Source organism: Mesoplodon mirus, assembly GCF_964341445.2.
Source record: "Mesoplodon mirus genome assembly, chromosome: 12".
NCBI lineage: Eukaryota > Metazoa > Chordata > Mammalia > Artiodactyla > Ziphiidae > Mesoplodon > Mesoplodon mirus.
This window is the reverse complement of record NC_138988.1, coordinates 1628056-1651614: the sequence shown is the minus strand read 5'-3', so window position 1 is coordinate 1651614 and position 23559 is coordinate 1628056. Positions and strand designations below refer to the sequence as shown.

The 23559-nt window shown below is 61.3% G+C and overlaps 1 protein-coding gene across 7 annotated transcripts in view; it reads right to left on the bottom strand.

The window, feature by feature from the left end:
• EEFSEC (eukaryotic elongation factor, selenocysteine-tRNA specific) overlaps positions 1-23559 on the bottom strand; it is a 171771-nt gene that overhangs the window by 38772 nt on the left and 109440 nt on the right. For 5 of the 7 annotated variants that reach the window (XM_082639157.1, XM_082639159.1, XM_082639160.1 and 2 more), the window contains exons 5-6: positions 8207-8863; positions 1729-1885 (exon numbers count right to left, since the gene is read on the bottom strand). In XM_082639157.1, coding sequence (XP_082495283.1) covers positions 1729-1885; positions 8207-8863 — 814 coding nt within the window. The remainder of the gene's footprint in view (positions 1-1728; positions 1886-8206; positions 8864-23559) is intronic. The other 2 variants (XM_082639162.1, XM_082639163.1) reach the window with 1 other exon arrangement.

The following is a 23559-nucleotide window of genomic DNA, read 5'->3' as shown; positions in this document are numbered from 1 at the left end:
TTCTTTAGGTGAGGGATGGCAGGAAAAGACAAGCAGGGACGGTGGAGGGTGGGGAGGGCGGGAGTGGGAGTGGGTGGGATGAAGGAATCTGACCAGTTATATTTAATAAAAAGCTTAAGAGCCACAAACAGGAAGCAGACCTAGTAAAAGGCAACACTGACCTACGGCAGGAATGTGAACTCGAGTTGCCCGAAGCAGCGTCACCACGGCCCCCTGCCCCACCCCAGTACCCAGGGCCCCAAACACGCCTCCGCCCACGTTCCTGCTCTGGGACACCCAGCTCTGAGTCTGCCTCGGGCTAGAGGAGGGGGAGCAGGGCAAGGTCGGCATGATGCTGTCCACCCCGGGGAGGACACGGACGCCGCCCTCCATTCCTCTGTGTGGACCAGCAGGGCCCCGAGGCCTGGTGGGCGGGCGCCCGGGGTGGGCCTCTCCCCCCAGGCAGCTTGGCTCTCACCCCCCAGTGCCCAGAGGGCCCCACATGTGCAGGCTGGGGCCCTGGGGACTGAGGTCTGGACACGGGCCTGCACGTGCTCCCTGGGGTCCAGTCTGGCTGAAGTGACGAACAGGAGTGGCCAAGGGACAGCGGGGAGGACAGGATGGGAGCCTGAAGCCCGGTGTTGTGGCTGGACTCCCACGGGTACCCCTGCCTGCCCGGGGTCCCTCATCCGTGACGGGGCTCCCGCATCAGTAGAGGCCTCAGAAAGCGGGCCTCTGCTGACCACCGCCCTCCCTCGCGAGGGGCAGAGGGGGACTCACGAGGCAGCAGCTGGGCCAGGCTCTCAGGCGAGGACCCTGCTTCCTAGCCGGCGGGCACCGCCCCACACGGAGAGTCCGCCGGAGGAGCCGTGCTCCGAGGCCCCATGCCCACCAGATGCAGCCCACCCGCGGCTTCCCATCCCCTAGTCCCGCAGCTCCAACCAGCACAGCCACGTGCGGGTGTGAAGGCACGCGTGTGCACCCCACGGATCCGCTACCGGAAGCACCCCTCGGGCCTGTCCTCGCCTGCCCCGGGGCCCTGCAGGCCCCCCCTCCGTCCCCAGGGCCTCCGCGTCTCCCTCTCTGCGGGGCTCCCCCCTCCCTGTGGCCAGGCCCTCCTCAGCTGCCCCTCTTCCCGGGATCCCCTGGCGGCCCACGGCCCTCTCCTCGGGCTCGGCTCGCGGTCCACACCTCCTGCACGGGTTCGCTCTGCCCCTCCCCGAGCACGGCCACCGCACCTGGCCAGCGGGACCTCAGGAAGCTGGGCTGCGAGGAGGGACGGGGTGGAGCTGAGGACACCTGGGCGCTCCGTCCCAGCAGCGGACGCGCACTTCGACCCGCCGTAGACAAGTCCCAGCTCAAACCGAGCGGGAGGCAGGAAAGGAGGTGGCAACGCACGTCCTGGGAAACCCTCTGGCTCGGGGGCTGCGTGCCAGCCCTGGTGGTCTCCCTCACCAACCGTGCCCCTCGGAACCGCCTGTTAGAGCAGCACCGTCCCGTCCATGCACAGGCCACGGGATGGTGCAGTGGGCGGTCGGACCAGATGCTGGGTCCACACCAGGCTCCTCCAGGACACACACTGGCTTTCCAGCCACAGGTGGCGGGACCAGAAGCCACGATGCCATGTGGGCTGAGCCCGTGACGCTGGCGTGGGCAGGGCCTAGGCCCTGAGCCGAGGGCCAGTATTTGGGTGCCGTCTCCACCTTCCCTGCACAGCTCCCGTGAGCAGAAAAAAATGACGACACTCACCAGGGATGTGGACCTTGAACTTGCCGCTCTGGCCGAAGGCGCTGGCAATGACCCCCAGCTCTCCGGTGGACAGGTGCACCTTGAGCCCCACGAAGAGCTGGATGTTGGTCTCCTTTTTGAACAGGGAGCGGCCGATCACACTGTAGTCGTCCATCACCTGTGCCCACACCCAGCCCCGGAGAGAGCATTAGTGCCTGGGAAAGGTTGGGCTGCCACACTGCCCAGGTGGTCCGCCCATGCCATGGGTGATGCCCAGGCCCTCTCGCCACTGCCCCCCGCCACGGACACCTGCTGAGCCTGGGCTGCACCAGGCCAGCTGTGGGCACTTGGTTGGCTGGAGACGCTCAGCTCGTCCACGTGGCACTTTCCCACCTGACAGATGGGAGGAGGAGGCACTGCCCGTCCACGGCCACAGAGCCCATGGGCAGAGGTGACGAGAGTCCGCAGCTGCCCGCCTCTGCATGGCTGCCCGCCCACCTGTCCCCAAGCGGGCAGCGCTCCTCAGGAAAGCCTTCACGGCACTGCAGGCTGAGGGGATGGCGCCCACTCCCGAGCCTGCCCCACCCTCTCTCCAGCATCCCCCGCACCGAGGAGGCTCTGAGAACCCGGCCTCTGCCGTCCCGCTTGCCACATGCACGTGTGTCACAGCCTAGGGCCCCTCCCTGGCCTGGCCCACGTCCACCCCACAGACCGCGGCCCCACCTCCGCAGTGCCCCCACGGCTCTCCCTGCTAGAGCCCCGTTTCCCCTGCCTCGCGGCTGTCCGTGTGGAGGCCCAGGCTGAGCAGAGGCACACGTGAGTGTGAGGAAGTTGGCCTGGGGCAACCCTGGCTTCGCCACAAGCTGTGTTCCTCTGGAACCTTCTCCCAAGGGCTTGAGCTTGTGTGAGTCCCGCCAGCCCTGGCCTCCGGCGGCTCAGGTGCAGGCCTCCCTGGACCTGCCTGGCTCCTTTCCAGGGCCTGTGCCAGGAAGGTGCCAGGCCTCTGTGCACAGAGAAGGGAAGGGGGCGTGTGTGCACACGCATGTGTAAAGACCAGCTCTACCAGGCCTCAGTATGCCGGGTCCCACTGGGGGCCACGGGAGAGACTGGGGAGGCTTCCTCCTGCCCTCCCGGCCCTGTGCGTCGGCCTGGGGCAGCTGCATGGAGTCCGACCCGGTACCAGCTCGGAAGGCTGCGTGGAGGCCGGACGTGCTGCCAGTGGTGGGACCTGCTCCTGGGGCCCCCCGGGGGCCAGGCTCAGAAACATCTTGCTTCTGCCCAAGATGCCACGATTTGGCCAAGGGCCAAATGGATGGATTGTTTTGAAAAGCAGAAACTGTCCCGTTTACCCTAAAAACCTTTTGGAAAAACATATCCTATTCTGTTTGATTCATAGCGCTAGATGAAAGGTACGTGCATTCCTCCTCTCCCCAGTGATGGATGAATCGGATACAGGCAATGATAAGAATCATCATTCCCACTTGCACAGCCCTTTGTAATTCACAGTCTCGTCCCCACATGAAACCTCCTCCTTGTCCTCCAGACTCACAGGGCTCCCCTCGGGGGCCGGACCCGGCTCGGCCCTCCGCACCACACGGTCTGTGGGTGTCCCCGCTGCCGCTGCAGGGCATCCCGCAAGGCTGCAGGGTGAACGGAATGGAGGCAGCTCCTTCGACCTCAGCACAGGGGAGTCGAGGTGAGCAGACGTCACCAGCCCCAAATGGTGAAGGGTGGCCCCATCGCTTTCACAGGACCCCCATCTGTACCCCCCGCCAGGACGGCCTGCATGTGGAACTCTGTCCCAGCCTCGCCAGGAGCCCAGCCTGGTCCAGCAGGTGCCAGGACTTCGGCTGAACCGACCCAATGGTTCTGGACCAGCCATTCCACGTTCCCCACAGCCACAGGCTGGTCCCAAGGTCAGCCTGGCTGCTGAGACCGCCTGTCGCTGGGAGGAGAGCCCTTGGAGACCCCCGACCCCCAGCCCCTCGGAGACCCCAGCCTGTGAGGACTGAGGCACCAGTGGGTCCCACTGAGCCCTCGCAGAGCCCTTGTCTGCAAGGGATTTCCACAGCCACTTTGCAGAGGTCAGAGCTGAGCTCAGGGATGAGATCTGAGCGGGTCGCGAATGCCAGAGCCAGGAGCGCAGTGGAAACTCAAACCCCAGCCAGCCAGGCCTTTGCAACGTCCCCGCAGGAGCGTTCAGGACTGGCGGGAGTGGCAGGTGCACATTTTCTGAGCCCCCGGAACACCGCCCCCCCCAGCAGTTACAGGAGGTGTGGCTGTGAGAGGGGCTCAGCGAACGGCTGCTGCAGGAGCCCTCATTTCATGACGCTGGTCAGAGGGGAGGCCTCTGCAGTGCTGCAGGAAGACCAGAGGCGGCATCTGTCCTGGGCTGCGAATGGTGAAGCTCAGCCCCTCCGTCTCCGGAACGTGCGTGGCCCTGAGGGTTGAGTTCCTCTCCAGATGACTCTTCCAGCCAAGGCAGAGACCTCAGAGATCAGACGCACCCGCACATCCACAAGGGAAGACCTTCTGAGACTAGACGGAGGCTTTCCTTCTGAACCCACCCCTGTGACGAGGAGCCAAAGGCAACGCACGTGGAACCTGCAGGCGGCAGCTCCCCGGGAGCGACGCTGAGCCACCACAGTTACAGCCATAGCTCCGAGGGGAACGCGCGCCGTCTGCGTGAGCTGTCCGCTTCGTCTCTTGGCCTTTGGTGGCTGGAGGCCGAATTCCCCAAGTGCAGTCACTGCCGCTCACAGAGCCCGGGCCCTCACCTCCACACCAGGCGAAGCCCCTCTGTCCCCGGCCTCTGAGTGGGGACTTGGCTGGCGGCGCACGTAATTATGTCATTACACGTGTGTGTCTCTCTCAGGGCCGGCTGCCGTGATGAGGCTTGGGAATTGCCCAAGTTCTGAAGCGACTATTCTAATTCAAATTGGAGAAGTGGTAGCAAGGAGACAGGGGCAGCTGGCTGTGAAGTGGAGCCCTGAGCAGAGAGGGCTGGCAAGGCTGGGGCCCTGATGCATCTCCTCCAGCTCTGCAGTGTGGGGCACGGGGCTTCTCTGAACCTCAGTTCCTTCCTCTGGAAAAGGCTGTGGCTAGGATGAAGGGCGCTGGTGCTGCCAAGAACACCTGAGACCTGGCAGCAGGACAACTGCCCAGAGGCCAGAACCTCGATGAGCAGAATATGAAGCTGGGAGAACGACAGAAGCAGTACCCGCGGCGGGGGCTCCTCTAGCCCCCCCAGAACGTCGAGAGCGAGTTATCCAACCCGTGAAGGACGGGAGCCGGGGGAGACCTCTGCCGCGAATGGGCCCTCGGAGTCACCGGGAACGACAGCTCCCAGGTCCCTGGACGACGATGCCCAGCCTCATCCATTGCCAAGACTGCATCTCTTCCTCCCCCAGCACAGGGCGAGGCGTGTCTGATGCCCAAGTACACTGGGGGGCAACGATCAACCCCTTGTAATCTCCTGGTGCAAACCCAGGAACGGACATTAGCCTTCAAGTTGTTTCATTTGGTCAAGCGAGTTCCAGAGGCCCAGGTCGGGAGGCCTCGGGCAGCCAGGCTCTGGGCGTCACCCAAGGGGGACCGTGCCACGCCCGCTCCCAGGCCGACCAGGTCGTCTTCCTCAAAACTGGGCCTGCCCAGCACCGAGCGGGCACCCGGCCTGGCAGTGACGAGCCCGGCGGCCCACGACCCTGACGCATGGAGCCTCCCTCCCTCTTTCTGTTCCTGTCACCAGGCACCAACGCAGGCAAAGTCCCTGCCGGTGCTGACGAGGAGGCACAAAGGCACTGTCCCCAGAGGCAGCTGCGTTCTCCTGGAGAAAAAGGGAGACTAACTCTTTGCTGGGCGCTCACTGCACGCCAGGCTCACACTTCACACCAGGCCCTCGCACGCGTGGTCGCGTCAACTCCCCACCAGCTCCGTTAAAGCAGCGACGGGCTCTGGGGGTGGGGGAGGGGTGGGACTGGTCCACAGCCGGCCCGCGGCAGCGGCACCTGCTCAGTACGTCAGATCCAGAGCCAGCTCTGTCCACCGCGTCCAGCTGCCTTGACCCTGAATCTATACAGCAACAAAAAAGGCAGTTTTCAAAGGGGGGCCGATAAGCATTTCGGCAGCTGGGGGAGAGTCTTGGCTGTCAGACGCCGTTTGGACGGCAGGAGAGAGGCCTGGGTTTGGGCCAGCACACTTGGGCAGCCATCGCATTTCCCCAGGGGAGGGCCCACTCGGCCTCTGCTGCAGGAAGAACCTCTGTCCCTTGAGCAGCCTGGGAGTGGAGTCGGGGGCAAGGGGCAGCAGAGCTGGCCGAGTGGCTGGCTGGACCACAGCAATGCTTCCTCCAGGAGTTGGGGGGCCTAGCCTGCCGGACAGCGAGGAACCCGCGCTGACCAGAGGCAGTCACAGGCCGGCCCGCACCCGGTGCCCCAGGCATGTCTAACAAGCCATCAGCAGTGGAGCGGGGAGAGCTGGGAGCTGGCAGGCAGTGCCGCTTCAGACTTCAAAGCCGGCCAGCGCTCCTGGTGGCGTCTGCGTGTTTACCCTTGGTTGGGCAGAGGCCACAGGCTCCTCTGGCCATGCCCTCAGGCCTTCCCTGTCCGGCGCCAGTGGATGCCAGGCCCAGGGTGGCCGGCACGCCCAGCCTGACCCCACCACGGGGGAGAGAAAGGTGCAGCCATCTGGTAGCCCGGGCCGCCGCGCCATGAGGGAAGTCCAAGTGAACAGCACCGAGCCCGGCGCTCTGCGCTGGCACTTCACACACAGCGGCCTCCCCTCCTTCTACTGCCCTGAGAGGTGGGGAGCACGGCCCCCATTTTTCCAGCAAGGAAACTGAGGGGAAGAGACTCACCCGACACCTGGCCTGCAGGGGCCCGTCCAGCAGGCCTGGAGCCCGTGCACGCTGGTTCCCTGTGGCCTCGGCGGGAGACCTGCCGTGCCCGGTCCTCTGCTCGCCCCCACCCGGGTCCCCTGACAGCCCCCGCCCAGCCCGCCGGCCTGCCTGTGCCCACCACGCCTTGGGCCCGCCATGCACGCGAGGGTGCAGTGCTGTCTTCATCCTGGTGGCCTGGAGAGGTAAGTGAGTGGGAGTTGGTGCAACAGCTCTGTTTCCTAGTGATGTGGGTGGAGCTACGCAAGCTGCCGGGGCCGGGGGGCGGGGGGCGGGCTGCTGGGCCCGGGCTGTGGTAGCAGTCGGAGGCGTGGGGCGGTGCAGGGCATTTACTATCCCAGGCGTGAGCCCTCATTTGCCCACCTCCATCCAAGTGATTGATTGATTGATTTTTGTCTGTGTTGGGTCTTCGTTGCTGAATGCAGGCTTTCTCTAGTTGCGGCGAGCGGGGGCTACTCTTCGTTGCAGTGCACGGGCTTCTCATTGTCGTGGCTTCTCTTGTCGCGGAGCACAGGCTCTAGGCGCGTGGGTTTCAGTAGTTGTGGCTCGTGGGCTCAGCAGTTGTGGCACATGGGTTCAGTAGTTGTGGCTCGTGGGCTTAGTTGCTCTGTGGCGTGTGGGATCTTCCCAGACCAGGGCTCGGACCCGTGTCCCCTGCACTGGCAGGCGGATTCTCAACCACTGCGCCACCAGGGAAGTCCCACGTCCGTATGATTTTTACAAATGAGGAAACAGGGGCCCACAGAGTGAGCAACTTAGCAGAGGGCAGCCGTGTGCACCAGCTCCAGGGTGTGCATGAGGCAACACAGGAGCCCTGGCTCCGCTGGCTGGGCCGCAGGGCTATGCCCAAGCCCATGGGGCTGAGGATCCTGCATCTGGACCTGCGAGTGGGTAAGGAAGGGCGTCTTCTCATCTCCCCACGGGGCTGGAGAGGAAGGGGCGCAGGGCCTGAGCAGCCAGGGGTGGGAGGGGAACACCCGGGGGCCCAGGGGAGGGGGCGAGACCAGAGGGCGTGAGAGATGGAAACCCCGGCACACCCACCGTCAGGCCCTGGACGCCTCCGCCTGTCACCCGGCGCCCATGCTGACTCAGGGCTGGACCGGGAGGGGTGACCCTCATCTGCTGCATGAGGATCAGAACCACAGGGCCTGTTGAGGGCCTCAGGGCAGACCCCACACGGGCCTGAGCTCCCCGACACTGGGGTCTCAGCACTGCTGCCCTGAGTCAGCGGAACCCGGTTGAGCCCCAGGACCACCCACTGCCATCCCTGACCCCCACGAGCATACGCCACAGGGACAGTGAGGCCTGCGTGTTTGTCCACCCATTCACCTGTGGCCCGGTAGGCATGGGCTCCCATGCAGGGCCGCAGGCACAGATGATGGGGGTCGGGGGTGCCCAAGGAACCACATGCACTGACCAGGCGGGCCAGGCAGGTTCAGGGGCCCCGCCTGCGTGTCAGCCTGGCTCCAACTGGCAGAGAGGACGCAGGCCACTCCCGCCTGGCTCCTGTCTGGAGACCACAGGCGCTGCAGCCAGGTCTCCAGGGCCTTCCTGGCTGTCAGACCAGGCAGGGCGGTGGGCGGGGGGAGGGGGAAGGCTGCTTACCCGCTCCACGATGCCGTGCTTGTGCTTCAGCTTGTACACTCGCAGCCTGGGCAGGGCGCTCTCGGCATAGTTCTTCTCTTCCAGACCGTGGAGCAGGATGCCATGGAAGGCCAGCCGGCATGTGTTGGCGTGGATGTCCGTGTCCAGCCTGGAGCCAATCACCAGGCACAGCCGCGGGCAGGTGACGGGCTTCTCGAATTCCACGAGGGCCCACTGCTGCCGGGGGCAGCGGCCTTCGGAGGCCTGGCCCACCCTCCTGTCGGCCTCACCACCGTCCGTCTCGGCCGGCACTGAGCCCGGGCACAGGTACTGCTCCTGGAAGAGGTACTCCTGGGAGAAGTCGAAGGAGTCCAGCACGGGCTCATGGTCAAAGCTGTCGGGGGCGGGGCTGAAGAACATCACCCGGCCCATGACCGTCTCGTGGCCCACGGTGATGTGGAACTTGGCCTTGGTCTGCAGGGATCCCCGGAAATACTGGATCTTCTCCACGGAGATGAGGGCTGCATGGACCGTGTGCAGGGACTCGGGGGCGCAGACCAGGCCACGCTCCAGCAGCTTGGGGTCGAACTGGGTGACACAGATGCCCAGCCGGTCCCCCTGCACAGCAGAGGTGACGGGTGTGTGGAACATCTGCATGGACTTCACCTTCCTCACCACCTGGTCGGGAGCAAGAGAGGGAGCTCTGAGGCCGAGCCTCAAGGCTGGGGGGCTCCAGCTGGAGAAGCCCCCACCCCGGCGCCATCAACACTCACCGGCACCCAGTCAGATGCCCCCTGCACGGAGCAGGCTCCACCCTGCAAACGCGGCGCCAGGCTCACAGGGCACCCAGGCCTGGACGTAGGCAGCGCTGACTGCAGCTCATCCAGCACCACCGGGGTCCCCTCTCCTGCTCCACCCCCAGGCCCCATCCCACGCGTCCTTCCCCAGCCCTCTGTTTAGGTTTGCTTCCCTGCCAGCCCCACGCTGGCCAAGCCATGCCCGGCTGCCTGGAAAGTGCAGGACAAACACCCCTGCTCTGCAAAGCCTGCCCAGACCCCCGTGGGCAGGACTCGCCGTCTCTCCTCAGTGCCGCCCCGGCCCCTCCTGACCCACACCGCCTGCTCTGGACCTGCCCGCTGCCAGCCGGCGGGCTTCTCCAGGGCAGAGTGGCTCTTCACTGACCAGACACATGGTCCCCTGGGGCTGCTGTGTGCCGCGAGCTGGGCAGAGCCAGCTGCGTTTCCAACGGGCTTGGCGTCCAGAAACAGCAACAACATTACAAATAGATTAATACCAACAAAATTTACATTAATGTAAATAAAACTGATACATAACATTTGTGTGGACAGATACGTGTAACTAATACCACCATAATCTGTATACTGTTTATGAGACGCTCCAGAGGAAACAACCCCTGGTGACGCTGGAGGCGGCCCGGGGGGAGGGGAGAGTCGGGCTGTTTGCCGTCAGAGGTCAGGGAGATAGATCTCTGCGGAGCCCATGTCTGAGTCGAGACCCCACTGTAAGAACCAGCTGTGCGGAGGCCAGAGAAAGTCCACTCTAAATGGGGGGCCCCGCAGGTGCAGAGGCGGGGGTGGGGGGAGGCCCTGCAGTGGGGGAGCAGGCCGGACGTCACAGGAGCGATGCCAAAGGAGCGCCCGGTCTGTTTCCAAACCATCACACCGGCCAACACACCAGCACGTTTCTGCACCCACGGTTGCCAAATCAGGAACAGACACAGAAAAGGCCCCAACAAACGTGCACAAAGTGAACAAACGTCTACACCAAGATCCACGTCGCAGTGATAAGATCAAATCTGTGCCGGGACCTCTGGTTAGCGCAGCAGAGAAACGTGAAATCGATTTCAGAAAACCCGCCATCAAAAATCATCACACCAAAGACAACTCTGACCTTCAGGTCGCGAGCACCCCGTCTGCGAAGTCGGGTGTGCGGAACCCCCGTTTTCTCCCCATAAAGGGGGTGCTGTGCTGACATGAGCCGCAGGAGCCCAGTCCTTTCCTGGAGAGCCTGATACTTAAATGTTTGTTTAAAGACCATTAACGACCTAACCAGGAGGTCAGGGGGCAGAGAAAGTGAGAAGCACAGTGTCAGAAGCCACAGCCAAGATCAATCAAAGAGAAACATAAAACATCTCTGAAATGGTCTGTAAGGGCAACGGGAAACTAAGGTTTTCAGGAATGCACCTCAGAGTAACCGGAGAATATTATCTTACACGAAGCGTCTGCCCAGCGAGGCAGGACCCAGTGAGGCCTCCTCCCCCCGAGCCGGGAGCCGTCCCCTGGCCCTCAACCCCGGGGCCCTTCCAGGCCAGCCCCCTAGCACGTCTGATGAAGTCATTCCTCGGCACCAGCCTCTGCAAGGGTTCCCATCTCCTACAGCGTGACTTTCAAACCTTGTGGGTGGAACTGTCGTGATGAGGAAGACCCTTTGATCAACTGAAATTCCACGGGGGATCAGTGCCCCCACCCAGGGCACCCCCTCTGCTGCCCCACCAAGACTCCTGCTGGCCTGGCTCCCCCGCGAGTGCGAGTGGCCTTCCCTGGAACCTCCCACCCCGTGGCCCACTCGACAGCTCTTCGCACCGCTTAAGCCCCGGCTGCGGAGGCTCCACATTTTCCCGGCAGACACGCCTCTGAGCTTTGCCCCTGAGGCTCCTCCCCCTGGGACTACCTCCACCTGGCAAATTCCCATCCATCCCTAAACCCCAGCTCCCAAGGCGCCTCCTCACTGCCCACTCTGGACAGAGCTGGTTGTTCTCCTCGGCTGGCTCTGAAGCTGGCCGGCAGCTCTGGCAGTCCCTGCCTCCGTGCATTTACTGACTTAAATTACAATACAAACCAAAACATCACCATCAACGTCTGTCTCCCCACGTGCTCCTCCCCCAGCCAGATCTCCTGCCTGCCCCCCAGCCGGAGGGAACTGCTCTCTTGAATTTGGCATGTAACATGCCTTTTCTTTTTATTGATACATGTCTATCATTGTGTAGAGGTTTACCACATATGTAGTACATGTGTCTAATCGATAACTTGCTTTGTTTTGTGAGATTCTGAACTTGGAGTTGGTGCCCGTGCTGCCTGCACCTGCAGCTTAGCTGTCGTGACGCCGTGCATCTCACGGTGCACACAGGCCCCCGTCCAGTCTCCCATCCACGAGCCCCTGGGTCGTCTCCAGTTTTTTGCTGGGTGTCGTGTGACGGGTCCCCTCCTACGCAGGAGTCATACGGGTGCAGGGGTGGGGACAGGGCTGCAGGACCCAGGCCTGGACGAGAGCTGCTGGGTCACAGGACAGTGAGCGCTTGCCTCCGCCAGGTAAATTGAGCACCAGGGCACGTCCACCCAGCGGATGTGTCCGCGCAGTGGACACACGTCTTCTCCACCATTCGGCACTGTCTACTTCTCCATTTCTGTCCATCAGATGTGTCTGTCTCCCCTCCTAGACCCTGAGGACAGGGCCAGGCTCCACCTGTGCTGCACCCCCGGCGCCCGGCACGGAGGGCTGCTGACAGAGCCGGCCCATGGCAGCCCCTGAGGAGGGAGAAGAGACGCGCCCCTCATGGCGAGAGCACAGCTGGCAGAGCACGAGCTCGGAGTCCAGACCCACAGGGGCCTCAGTGGGGCCCGCGTGTTCACGAGCCTCCCCTGAGGGTGGCCAGGGCCTCGTGCCACCCGATGGTCCCCCCGGCCCCCCAGGCCCAGGGTCAAGCAGGCGCTATTCAAAGCATGTTCTCTTCCCCATGGAGCTCATGTTCTTAGGACTGAAGTAATAAAGATGCCCTAAGAGGGCGCCGTGAAGAGCAGCAAGACAAATAACTGCGCAAATCAAGATTTTTGGGCCCAGACAGGAAATTGTGAAACAGATCAGGGCGGGGATGGGCAGCGGGGCAGCACGCCATCGGCCGCCAAGCTCCCCCGGGCCCACATCAGGGACACGAGATCCCACTGAGGACACTAAGGAGGTGGGGATAGTTTCACCAGCTTAAGGGCGGGAAGAACAGGTTTTCCTGTCATTTTCTTGGCAAATTTGAGAGACGCTCCTGCTCGACTCCCACACCAAATCCTCACTAAGACCCACGTGGAGGGGCCGAGGTGCCATCCACACGCCCACTCACCACGTGTCACCCACTTTCCCTCAAGCTCCGGCCCAGGCCCTGGAACGGCCCAGGGGCGGCGGACACAGTTTTGATCTTATGGAACTGACCGCTTGCAGGTCGAGGGACGTTAGTTAAACCATCAGCTAATAGAGGCAGAATCCTAAGACCACGGGGAGGTGCTGTGAGGGGGACTAACTGGGGACCTAATGACTCCTGGGTGGTCAGGGAGGGCTTCCCTAAGGAGGTGGCACTGAAGCTCAGACTAGATGGAGGAGAAGGGACCACCCGCAGGGGCTCCAGGCACAGGAAGAGCGGAGCGGGCCCGAGGCCCCAAGGCGGGCAGGAAAAGAGGTGGCCAGGGGAGTGGGGCCAGCGCCTGCACCATGAGAAGGACAACAGTCGTCCCGGCAGTGGTGGCCCGGGGCTGAGCAAAGGGAGGACGCGCTCCAATGGTCACTTCGCAAGGTCACTTGGCTGCGTGGTGCGGGGGCGGGGGGGCAGGAAAGGAAGGCGGGAAGCCAGCAAGGAGGACACTCGGGTTCTTTCTGCAGCAGCAGCAGGATGGGCGGCGGAGGCGGGGGTAACAGGCACGTCCAGCACCCAGCCTGAGGGCAGCCGAGAGCTCAGAGGGCAGGAGGCGTCGGGAGACACACGAGGGGAGGGCAGGCTGCGCGGAGGAGACCCACGCTAAGCTCCTCCTGGACTGCCCTACAGCCCCGTCCTCCTCGGAAGCGCCACTTCCGTGCTCCCTGATCCTGCGTGACCCTCGTCGCCGGGCCCGTCATCAGAAGACCCAGGAGGCTTTACCTCCCACACAGGCCCAGCACCCGGGCCCCTCCGCTGTGCCCCCCGCCCCCACCCCCCACGACCGTGAGGGTCGTCGTGCCCTGTGCCCTCCCTGCCTTCCAGCTCGCTCCGTAAAAGCTCACGTCTGCACTCTGACTGGGCCTCACAGTCGGCCCCTGCTGTTGCCCTGGTTTTATTTGCTACGACTGCTCCACCCCCACCCACGTCACCTCAGTCACACGACCCTTCCTGCTCCCCAGACACGCCAGGCTCCTACCCCACGGCCTTTGCACTTGCCAGGGCCTCTGACCAGGATGCTCTTCCCCCAGAGAGCCACATTTCTCATTCCCTCATTTCCTTCCTGTCTCTGCTCAAATGTTTATCCATCCTTGACCCGCCCCCCACCCTGCAACCCAGTAAGAGACAGGACCACGGCCCCCATTCCTCTGTCTTCTTCTGCTTGTTTCCTTTTATTCAGTGCTCTCCACCCCCGACATATTACGTATCTGCTCACTGACTCTCTCTCCCGTATGGGATGCGGCCTCCACGAGAGGCAGGGGCTTTGTTTTTGTTTTTCCCATTCACATCTCTCGTGCCCGGCACAGCGCCTGACAGATAGACCTCACCACACACGTGTGGTGTAAACAGGTGCAGCACCGTCCCTGCCCCAGGGAGTTCCAGTCCTGGCCCGGGACCTACACATCCTCAAAGGCCCGTGGAGCTCCACACCTGCGCGGGGGGGCAAGACTAGCCCCGAGGCTGGATGGGCAGTTAGAGGTTCCAGACCACCCCAGGGTGAGGCACCTTCCAAGCAGGGGAGAAGCAGGGCTGAGGTCGCCAACAGTGACAACAGAGAAGGCGGCTGCGGGGGGAGGGATGCCGTCGAGCGGGACAGAAAGGCCTTCCGCTTGGGATCAGCAGGCCGGCCCCCCTGAGCTCAGCTCCCAGGAGGGCTGGCTGCCTGCAGGGCCTCTTCCCGTCTCCCCGGCACCAGGCACTTCTGGGGAGGGAGGATGGGCCCAAGGAGGAGGGAAGAAGGAATACATCAAGCAAGCAAACCATTTTTCAAACTCAAGTTCATGCTTGCTAAGCAGTTTAGCCCTTTCTGATTAACAAAGAAGTTTTACCATCATCTGGGTCGGTTATTCTTCATAAAAACCCAACGAGGTAGGTCAATATTTTTACATTCAATTTTATGGATGAAGAAAGAGGTTTTCGATGTCTCCAAGGTCACAAAGTAAACAGGCTGAGACTTGGGACAATAAGTGCTGGGACCGCGGGGCAGGCCTGACATCCCAGCCTGTCTCCCGACCACCCGAGCAGCTGAGCAGAAAGCGCACCACCATGCAGAGCCAGGGCCGCGGGGTGGATGCCCCCCACTCCCCCGGGCGCAAACCCAGAAAGGCCATTCCCGGGAAGAAGCCGGGGAGTCGGGGCGTCCTCTAGAGCCGGGAGGGCAGAGGCAGGGTGCCCAGCCCCTCTCTCCTGCCCTGGCCAGGCGCAGTGGTCAGTTTCAGATCTGACTTCTCAGCTGCTCCGCCCCCTCCGGCCACCCTTGGCGCCTGTCTCTGGGTGGCAGGGCCCCAGCACAGGACAGGCCCTCCGTGGAGGTCTGTGACTGACTAGGTGGGAGAGCAAACAAATGCCCCAACTGCCCCCAGGCCTGACGTGCGTCTTCTGAGCATCCGCACTGTGGTTTCCGGCACGTGGAGCACTCGGCAGGATGCTGGGCTCACGATGACCGGGGCTCTTTCCGAGGCCAATGAACACCGGCCTACAAGTGACCTGAGGTGGGGTTCACCAGGCATTCGTCTCTGCTCTCCAGAGCAGCATGTGTGGAAGAGCGGGCACCCAGCCACAGGACGGAGACCTCACAATTTCACCATCGGCCGGCACAGAAGGCAGAGGAGAGACACATCTGCTGAAGGCTCACCAAGTGATGAGATGGTCCTTACTGTTCGCCCAACAACTGTCCAGGTGGTAACAGTGACCGCAATTTACAGACCAGGGAACTGAGGCCCAGAGGGTAAGGCACGTGCCCACCACACCTGGATGTGCCCACCCTGAAAGCCCCTATTCTTACACCACATCACACGCATCGACCCCACCATGGAGTGCACAGTACACTTCACCCCACGAGCGAGCTCCCTGGCAGCGTTCCTTCTGTAGGGTAAGAAACGGATGGGCCAACACCACTGCAGCCTCCTGCAAAGGAACAGCAGGTCTGGGGCCCCCTGACACCCTCCAGCATCAACAGATGCTGGAAAGAAGGGGTTTAGCAGTCTTTCTGATGTGCAGAGATTTCTGTAATAATGGTCCTGGCTGTAATGAGATTGGACCCCATTATCCGTTTTCGTTCCATTAATGAGCCTGGAAGCTCCTGGCTGTGCCAAAGGCGAGGGTCGAGGCCTTGCAACTTCATCATTACTTAATAAAATGTAAATTGGAGAGGAAAAGAAACACACAAGGTTGACACTAATAAGCTTACACCAGGATCAGTTACTTCAATTCAAAGAGGTTCAGACCGGAGGGAAAAATGAAATAAGCTTTTAAAGATCCGTCTAGGTTTGGCTCCATCAGACCTAACCAATTTGGTTTAATAAGACTTCAATTTGGCTGCTCTTATTTCTCCCTCTTCTTTGAGCTGGGCCGGGCACAGATAAGACTTCCCCCGCCTAATGCGTTAATTGCATCTTGCACAGAAAAGCCAAACTCGGGATGCTGCTCGGGGAGAAAGCGGCGTGAGCTGTGGAGGCTGCAGGAGTGGGGAGCAGACGGGCCCTGGGGACTCAGTTCCCACCCGCTTATTTTTGTACAGAAATGACAACCATTCAGAAAGGAACAGGGAGTCAAGTGATGTAGTAACTACCTGTGTTCTCACCACTGGAATTGACCTCTGTGAGTCTGTCACTTGTACTTTGTCTTGATGTCCAGTTGAAGGCCCCAGTCCTGTCCCTCGCCTCACCTCCCCTGGAGTAATCACCTTCATGAACTCCTCATGTGTCCCATTGTATACATTTACAGCCATGTGTGCATCTTGGATAGTACCGATTGTTATTTTCTACAACGGTGCCCTATTAGTGTTTAATTCAGGGCTTCCCTGGTGGCACAGTGGTTGAGAGTCCGCCTGCCGATGCAGGGGACACGGGTTCGTGCCCCGGTCCGGGAAGATCCCACATGCCGCGGAGTGGCTGGGCCCATGAGCCACGGCCGCTGAGCCTGCGCATCCGGAGCCTGTGCTCCGCAACGGGAGAGGCCACAACAGTGAGAGGCCCGCGTACCGCAAAAAAAAAAAAAAAAAAAAAAAAAAAAAAAAAATTCAAATACTTGTCTTCTTCCTCTGTATTGTGGTTTTGACATCTATTCATATTGGGAGATGTATCTGTATATAGATCCATCTCTGTATATTCATCTGTATATTTACGTAGACACCGATCTATCTATTCGTACAATCTATCCAGGTTATTCTTTCTGACTGCTGCATAGTACTCCTGTACATGAAAACGCCACCTTTTATTTATCTGCGCCCTTACTGATGGACACGTGGGCCGCTGTGAACGATGCTGCGGTGGCCATTCCTGTAGCGTCAGCCCACACACGCACACAGAGCATCCCCGAGCAGGTATCGGGACAGAAAACTGTGGCGTGGGGAGCACAGCTTCAGTTTCACTAGGTCTTCCCAACTGCCAGCTCACACCCTTCCAGCAGTGCTGGGAGAGGCCTCCTCTCAGACGGCACCGGCACCGGCACTGCAGGCTCTTTAACTGCTGCCCAGCGGTCAGACCACTAGGACGGCAGCTCTCGGGGTCCCTGCTGCCGCCACTTCACCCCAAGGCAAAGTGGCGAAAGCTCCTCCGCACCGCGACCCTGCCAGGCCCAGCGGCCTCCAGGGCGTGCTCCCGGGGGGGTGACACACCGTAGGAGGTCAGGCCAGGCCCCTCTCTGCCCTGGCTCTGCTCCTGGGCCCACTGCCCCCTGGGCACCAGTGCCAGGAACTGGGCCCTAGCAGCACGGGCCACTCTCCTCCCGCCCGGCCTTGTCTTGGGGGCCAGTGCTGGCCGCTCAGAGGTGGGCCCTGTTCCATGCAAACATCCCACTGGGGCCTAACTAAAGCCAACTACTCCCTGGGGAGGAGGAGAGCCGGGGAGACCTTCCTCTCTGGGGGTCCCTGTGTAGAAATGAGAAACACCCCCTAAGAAAAGGAGCCTGGGGAACCCACAGACCGAGCTCCAGGGTCAGAGACGGAGTGGGGCTCTGCCTGGCTGCATGTCTACCTTCTCCGGGAGGCCCGCCCTGCCCCAAGCGCCCGGCCAGGCTGAGTTCCCAGTGGTCAGTCACCCCTGGGCCCAGCGTGCACCTTGCCCACCTCCCCAGTCCCGCCCCACACCAGTCCAGGCCCCAGTCCAGGGTCCCGGAGCCCCGACAGTGCTCCTCACGGCCTCATCGTCATTCCCACCACGTGCCTGCACGTCTGGCTCCCTTCTGGGGGGCTCCTGCGCCGGGCAGACAGCGGCCCGTGGGCAGGCTGGGTCATTCTGCTCACCGCCGGCCCCCCTCTCGATACCTGCCACGTGGTGGGCACCCGGGGAGGAAGGGATTCAGTTTCTACCACTCGGCCCAGCGAAGGCCCCACCCCTCCACTGCGACCTCACAAACTAACCCTGGTTATTAACCACCCAGTCCTGCAACAATGAAAAACCGTAAAAGTGACAAGGGGCCTGCCAGGAAGCTTTACGTTCCTCCTCCCAGCCACCCTCCACGCATTTGTCATCCCATAAAACTTTAAATTGAATTACACCAATGCCTGATTCTTCTGTTTTCCATACGACTGGGGCTTTAATTGTTTTTAATGACATTCCTGGGCTTTTTGGGGGGTAAGGAATCCTTGGGAGGTGCGCCAAGGGGGCCAGCTCTGCCCCGGGGCGGAGTCCGGAGAAGCTGTGGCCAGAGCAGCAAACATGACCACACCTGGGCCTCGGAGAACCAACCGGGTGGCCTGGATCCCAGGTGGACAGAAGGGGCCCACGGTCCCAAGGGCTGGGCTCCTCAGCCCGTCCCCGCCGCGCCCCCCGGGCCCCGCTCCTGGGTGGGCACCGCCTCTGCTCACGTTCTGAGCTTGGGGTGAGTTCTGTATAGTGCTTCTGAGCCTCAGTGTTGTCACCAGTAAAGAGGCTCATACCCCTGGCCCAGATGTCGTGGCAATGTAAGCGGCCTGTGTCCACATCTGCAGAGGTCCGGGGAGCGCAGGTCCTCGGGGGGTGCGGCGGCCCAAGCTCAGCCCCTGACTCCATCCTCATCCTTCAGGGGCTCGCAGCCCGTCAGTGGCAAATCCCAGAGCGTCTTCCCGTCCACTGGGCCTCACTTCTCGCTCAGATCCCCCAAGAGCGTCCCTTCCCCATGTTTCTGCCGGGCCACCCGCCTCGTACAGAGCCCAGGCAAGACTCCGCTGGTCTTCAGCCCATGGGGCTCCAGGGGTCCAGCGTCACCCCTCTGGCGCCCGGCCCAGCCTCCTCCCGCATCAGTACGGGGCTCTCCCAGCGCTAGCTTGGGCCCGGCACCCTCCACCCTCTGCTCCCGCAAGCGCGCCAGGCCTCGTGCCTTCCTGTTCACCTTGCACGTGGGCATTCCTCAAGTCCCGTTTTCAAAGTCATCACCCACATTCCCTCAACTGGGTTTAACTCAACACATTCTTGTAGCACCTGCTCTGAGGCCGGCCTTACAGTTGACCCTGGGAGCATGTGGGGCAGATATAAGTGCCACTTAGGACAGCCGTTATGCCGTGAGAGAGGGCTCAGGGGGCCAGGAGGGACATCCGAACTGGGTTTAAGGACAACGCCATGCAAATGAGAGCAGGAGAGTATCAGAAATGAAAGAGCAACTTCTCCTCTGGGTCCCTCTCCCCTTTCCCTGGGCTTTCCTTCAGGGAAAGCTCCCAGTGTCACAGTGCAGGAAGGAGCCCGAAGACCTACAGGAAACCTGCATTTTCCACTGGCCCCGGAGCCCAGCTGTCCCAAAAGACATCAGGAAGTGCTCCCGCCTTTCCTGATGGCGGAGGAGAGCAGGTGCAGGATGCCGCCTGCCGGGAGCACAGAATTTCTTCCACGTCCCAAGTTTTAAGATTCATGGAAATTTTCGTGTTCTACACCATAACAGATCCATGTTTGTTTTAAAATAAAAATAAGGTTTGGAATTAACTGCCCTTTTGAAAACTGACACTGCAGGAAACTGACCTGCTGGCCCTGGGCTGCCAGCCCCTGACACGTGGTGGCATTCACCCTGAACCCCTGCCGCAGAAAACTGCATCCAGCAGGTGTGCTGGTTCCAGTGCTGCAGGTAGGTAACAAAGGTCAAGGGCCCTCATACCTGCTTCCCACACCCAGGCCAAGCTCTAAAATCCCGAGCCACGAATAACCCCAGCCAGAGCCAGCAAATCAGACGGGCTCGGCTGCGGCACAGACAAGGCCCTTCGGCTCTGCTGAGCTTGGCCCCTGAGAAGCCACCCTGCAGGGGAGAGCTCCAAGGAGCCAGGTGACCAGAGGGGCTCCAAGGAGGCTCGGCTTCGGCCAGCAGATTTGCCTTCCACACCCAAGAGATCTTTCCAAAGGTACAGGCAAAGCTCGGGGCTGACAAATGTCTTCCTGGAAATCTGGAGAGATTTCTCAAATGTGAATTATTCCTGCGTGTAGGCAACCAACATATCTACCTGCTGTGTGGGGCTGAGAGGAGCTCTTCCCCAAAAGCTGTGACGAATTTATAAGCTCTGGCCCATAAAGTAGGTTGAGGTGTCAATATTAATACTACCTGAGAAGTTCAGGAGTTGTAGTTGAGATTAATGAAAATTACTTTAGACACGTAAACAAGAACTTTGAATGCGAAAAAGTCAAGGAAATAAGCGGCCCCAGCATGGGTGGAGAGTCCGATGGAGCTTCCCGTCAAGGCGACAGCTGTAAGGACAGCTGTGGACAAGCAACGGACAAGAGGAGCAGCACAGGCGGAGGCGGAGGCAGGGCGGAAGCGGGGTCCAAGCCCCACTCTGCCGGCTCCAGACCCGAGCTCCCCTCCGACCCCGCGGCCCAGCACCGCCGGCCCCGGCTCCAAACCGACCGCTGAGGTCCACTCCAGTCTCTGCCCCATAGCTTGGTCACTGCACTCTGTCTCAAGAGCCTGTGGTCTGCAGACACTCTAACATGCTAACCACTGGGCCATCCACCAAGCCAAGCCATTCAGGCGACTGGGGACCTGCCACGTGCAACTGACGAGCGGCCTCCTCTCCGTGTCCTCAGGACCTCCACTGCTCTGCCCGCTGACTCCTCAGCCTCAGCTGAGGCTCCACTGCCCTGGGCCGCCTTCCAAGACTGCCCAGGCTCCCAGGGCCTCTTGTGCCTACTCCGCCACCGTCACCATCGTCACCTCCCCGCCCCGCCCCCCAGCGCTGACATGCAGGGAGCACCTACTGTACACCCCGGGAGTGTTCCAATAGGCTCACGTGCATCAGCCAGCTCAATTCTTGCAAAGCCCCTGAGGGTCCATCCTACTGTGACCCGCGCTGTCCAGGGGACCTCACTGGGGCCCAAGGTCACCCAGCTCAGCAGTGGTGGGGCCGGATGCAGACCCTGCCAGGGAGCTCTGGGCCAGGCCTCTCTGAGAACACACAGCTCTGATTCTTTGTATACTGCCCCCAGGGGAGGGGACCTGGTACATCCTTGGTAGCAAAAACCGCTGAACCGAATGTGTGACTGAGGGCAAGGGGGCGTGCCTCTGTGTGGCGCAGCGGTTACAAGGCAGGTCCTGGAGTCAGACTTCCTGGTTCAAATCCCTCGAGTTATCCTGCGACCTTGGGCAAGGGGCTTAACCTCCCTCTCTTTCCTCAAATGGAAAACGCCCCTACCTCACCAGGCAGTTGCGAGGATTACGCTGGGTAATCTGTGGGGAAGTTTGTATGGCATCAAAAAGCTAGAAACTGTTCAATAAAGATTAGTGATCAACACGGTTACTGTTACTATTTCATCATCAACAGAAAGGAGATGTGCATCCTGGCTCCATCGAGGTTACCGCGACAATGAAATTATGAGACGTGTGGGCACCCAGCCAGTGCCCGGCATGAGAAAAGGCTTGAAAGCCCAGCTTCCCCAAAGGTGATGGACCAGGGGTTGCAAACTTTTCTATAAAAGGCCAGACAGCAACTACTTCAGGCTCTGCAGGCCCTACAGCCCCTGTCACAATTATTCAACTTTGCTGTCGTAGCATGAAAGCAGCTGCGGACATAAAGCTTTATGTATATAAACAGCCTGCGGGCAGCAGCTTGCTGACCCTGCTGAGCTCTGAGGCCTGGCTCCTGTGAGCTGAGCCGCCTGGAACAGAAACAGCAGCCCCGTGGCTGCAGCAGCCAGACACGCCTCGGTCAGATCCATCTGTGCCCGATCCGGGCCGCCAGGCACCGTGGGTGCTGCCTGAGCCGCCGCGGCAGCAGAGCTGAACACCCCGCAGAGAATGCTGCCGTCCACAGGCCTCCCTTGGCGGTCGCCTCTGAGCACCTTCTCAGCTTGGGCACACGGCACAGGCAAGACCTGGTCCTGCAGCCCGGGGGGAAGACCGCCGTGCGAGCAGAACAGGGTGTGGCCTGCAGGTCCAGTCTCCTCATCTGTATCCTGGACACAGGAATAACACCACGTCTTGTAAAGCGGAAAGAGAAGAATGCACGCGCAGGCCCTGCTTGGGTGCTGGAGTGATTATTATTCCTACCGGTCTCCTAGGAAGCAGAAGCAGAGGGAAATCCACTTGAGATGACTTTCAGAAGCTTAAGGGCATAAGCTTCGTGCAAAGTCTGTTTGGGGTAGAACGGGTAACACACAGGCCAACGTGAGTCATGTTATATCGCAAATAAAAATCGGCCCATGAATATACATAATCCTCAAGGTAATTCTCCCAATCTCGCGACGGTAATGGAGCCACCCTCGCTCACTGAGGCATGAATATTTACCGTCCTCTGGCTTTACTGCTCTCGATCTGGGTTCAATTTTGCAAATTAAAATGAGGGCTGTGTGGATAGAGAGATTACAGGAGAGCCCCCTGAAGCCTGCTGTCCCCGGTGAGGGAGCCAGGCGGGGGAGCTGCTCCTTCCCGCTGGCCTAGTACTTCTGCCTGGAGGGTCAGGAGCAAGAGAAAATGGGGCGAGGGGTCGCGGGGCGGTCAGGACCCTGGGAAGCACATGGGGCGGCAGGACGAACGGCACTGAAGACGGAAGCATGTTTCCAGGTGGGAGAGGTGTGCCAATGCCCAGAGGCCTCTCTTTTGGATGGCTGAGGAGCTTCCAAGCAGCCAAAAGAGCAAGAGCTTCGGAAGCTGACAGACCTAGGCTCACACCGCGGCCAGGACTTGGAGCTGCGGCGTGTCGTTTCACCTCTCTGGGCCTCAGCGTCTTCACCTGGAAAGTGGGGATAAATACTGCCTCCCTCCCAGGCCCATGTGAGAATCAGGAGCCGGGTAGGCAAGGTGCCTGCAGGGTGGGACATGGGATGGGTCTGCAGCTCCACAGGCAAGGACCAGGATGGCTTGACGGGGCAGTGATGCCAGCCAAGGGGCGACACAGACCTGCAGAGTGGGAGCAACTCCCGCTTGGGGCAATCCTGGTGCAGCCTGGCAACCGTCCAGCTGGGCTTACTAACTGCCTGCGGGGAGGCCAGGGGAGATCCTGACACTCTAGCCAGGTCTTGCTGGTAGCAGCGAGCACCCTTCTGCTGTCCTGGGTGACAGGGCAAGGGGAGCAGGAGACGGAGTGGACGGCGGGGATGAAGGGTGCTGTGACAGGTGGCTCAGGGACCCTGCTGGTGGCCTGCAAATGTGGGGCACCTGTCTGCCTGTCACAAACCCGGTTCCCTAGAAACCAAAGGCCAGAGATAGAGAGTCACTTAACCTGCCCTCGAGGCTCTAAAGAGCCAGCTGGAACAAACTCTGGGTGCATTTGGTCCAAAACCCCTCTGTACGGACAGCACCACCACTGCCGGAGCACCCATTATACCTGGCAGCAGACGAGGCCTCCCAGCAGCCCTTGGCTCGCACGGTCCCGCACTGCCGGGGAGCCTGAGGCTCTCAGACTCACACAGATGGGGCTGGGCCAGGACGGCGCACCAGGCCAGACCCTCCTACGCGCCCTGCACTCTGCCGGGTCTGAGGAGGCCAGGATGCGTCGGACGCAACCTCCACCCCCACCCCCAGAGCTTCCAGCCGCTGGACAGTCCGCCCCTTCCTGTGCGCCAGGTGGCAAGGGCTGCCGCAGGGAGGCGAGGAGGGCGCGGGCAAGAGGAAGCAGCCACGGCTCCCACTTGGCAGGGACTCGGCTGCGGCGGGAACCCAGACGGGAGGTGACGTTTGTGCGGGGCCTCGAGGAGGTGAGAGCAGCTCAGGCAGGAGACGGGCAAAGGCCCGGAGGCCCAGGAGGACGCACGCAGGGCGGGGAGGAGCCTGTGAGCACCAGGGA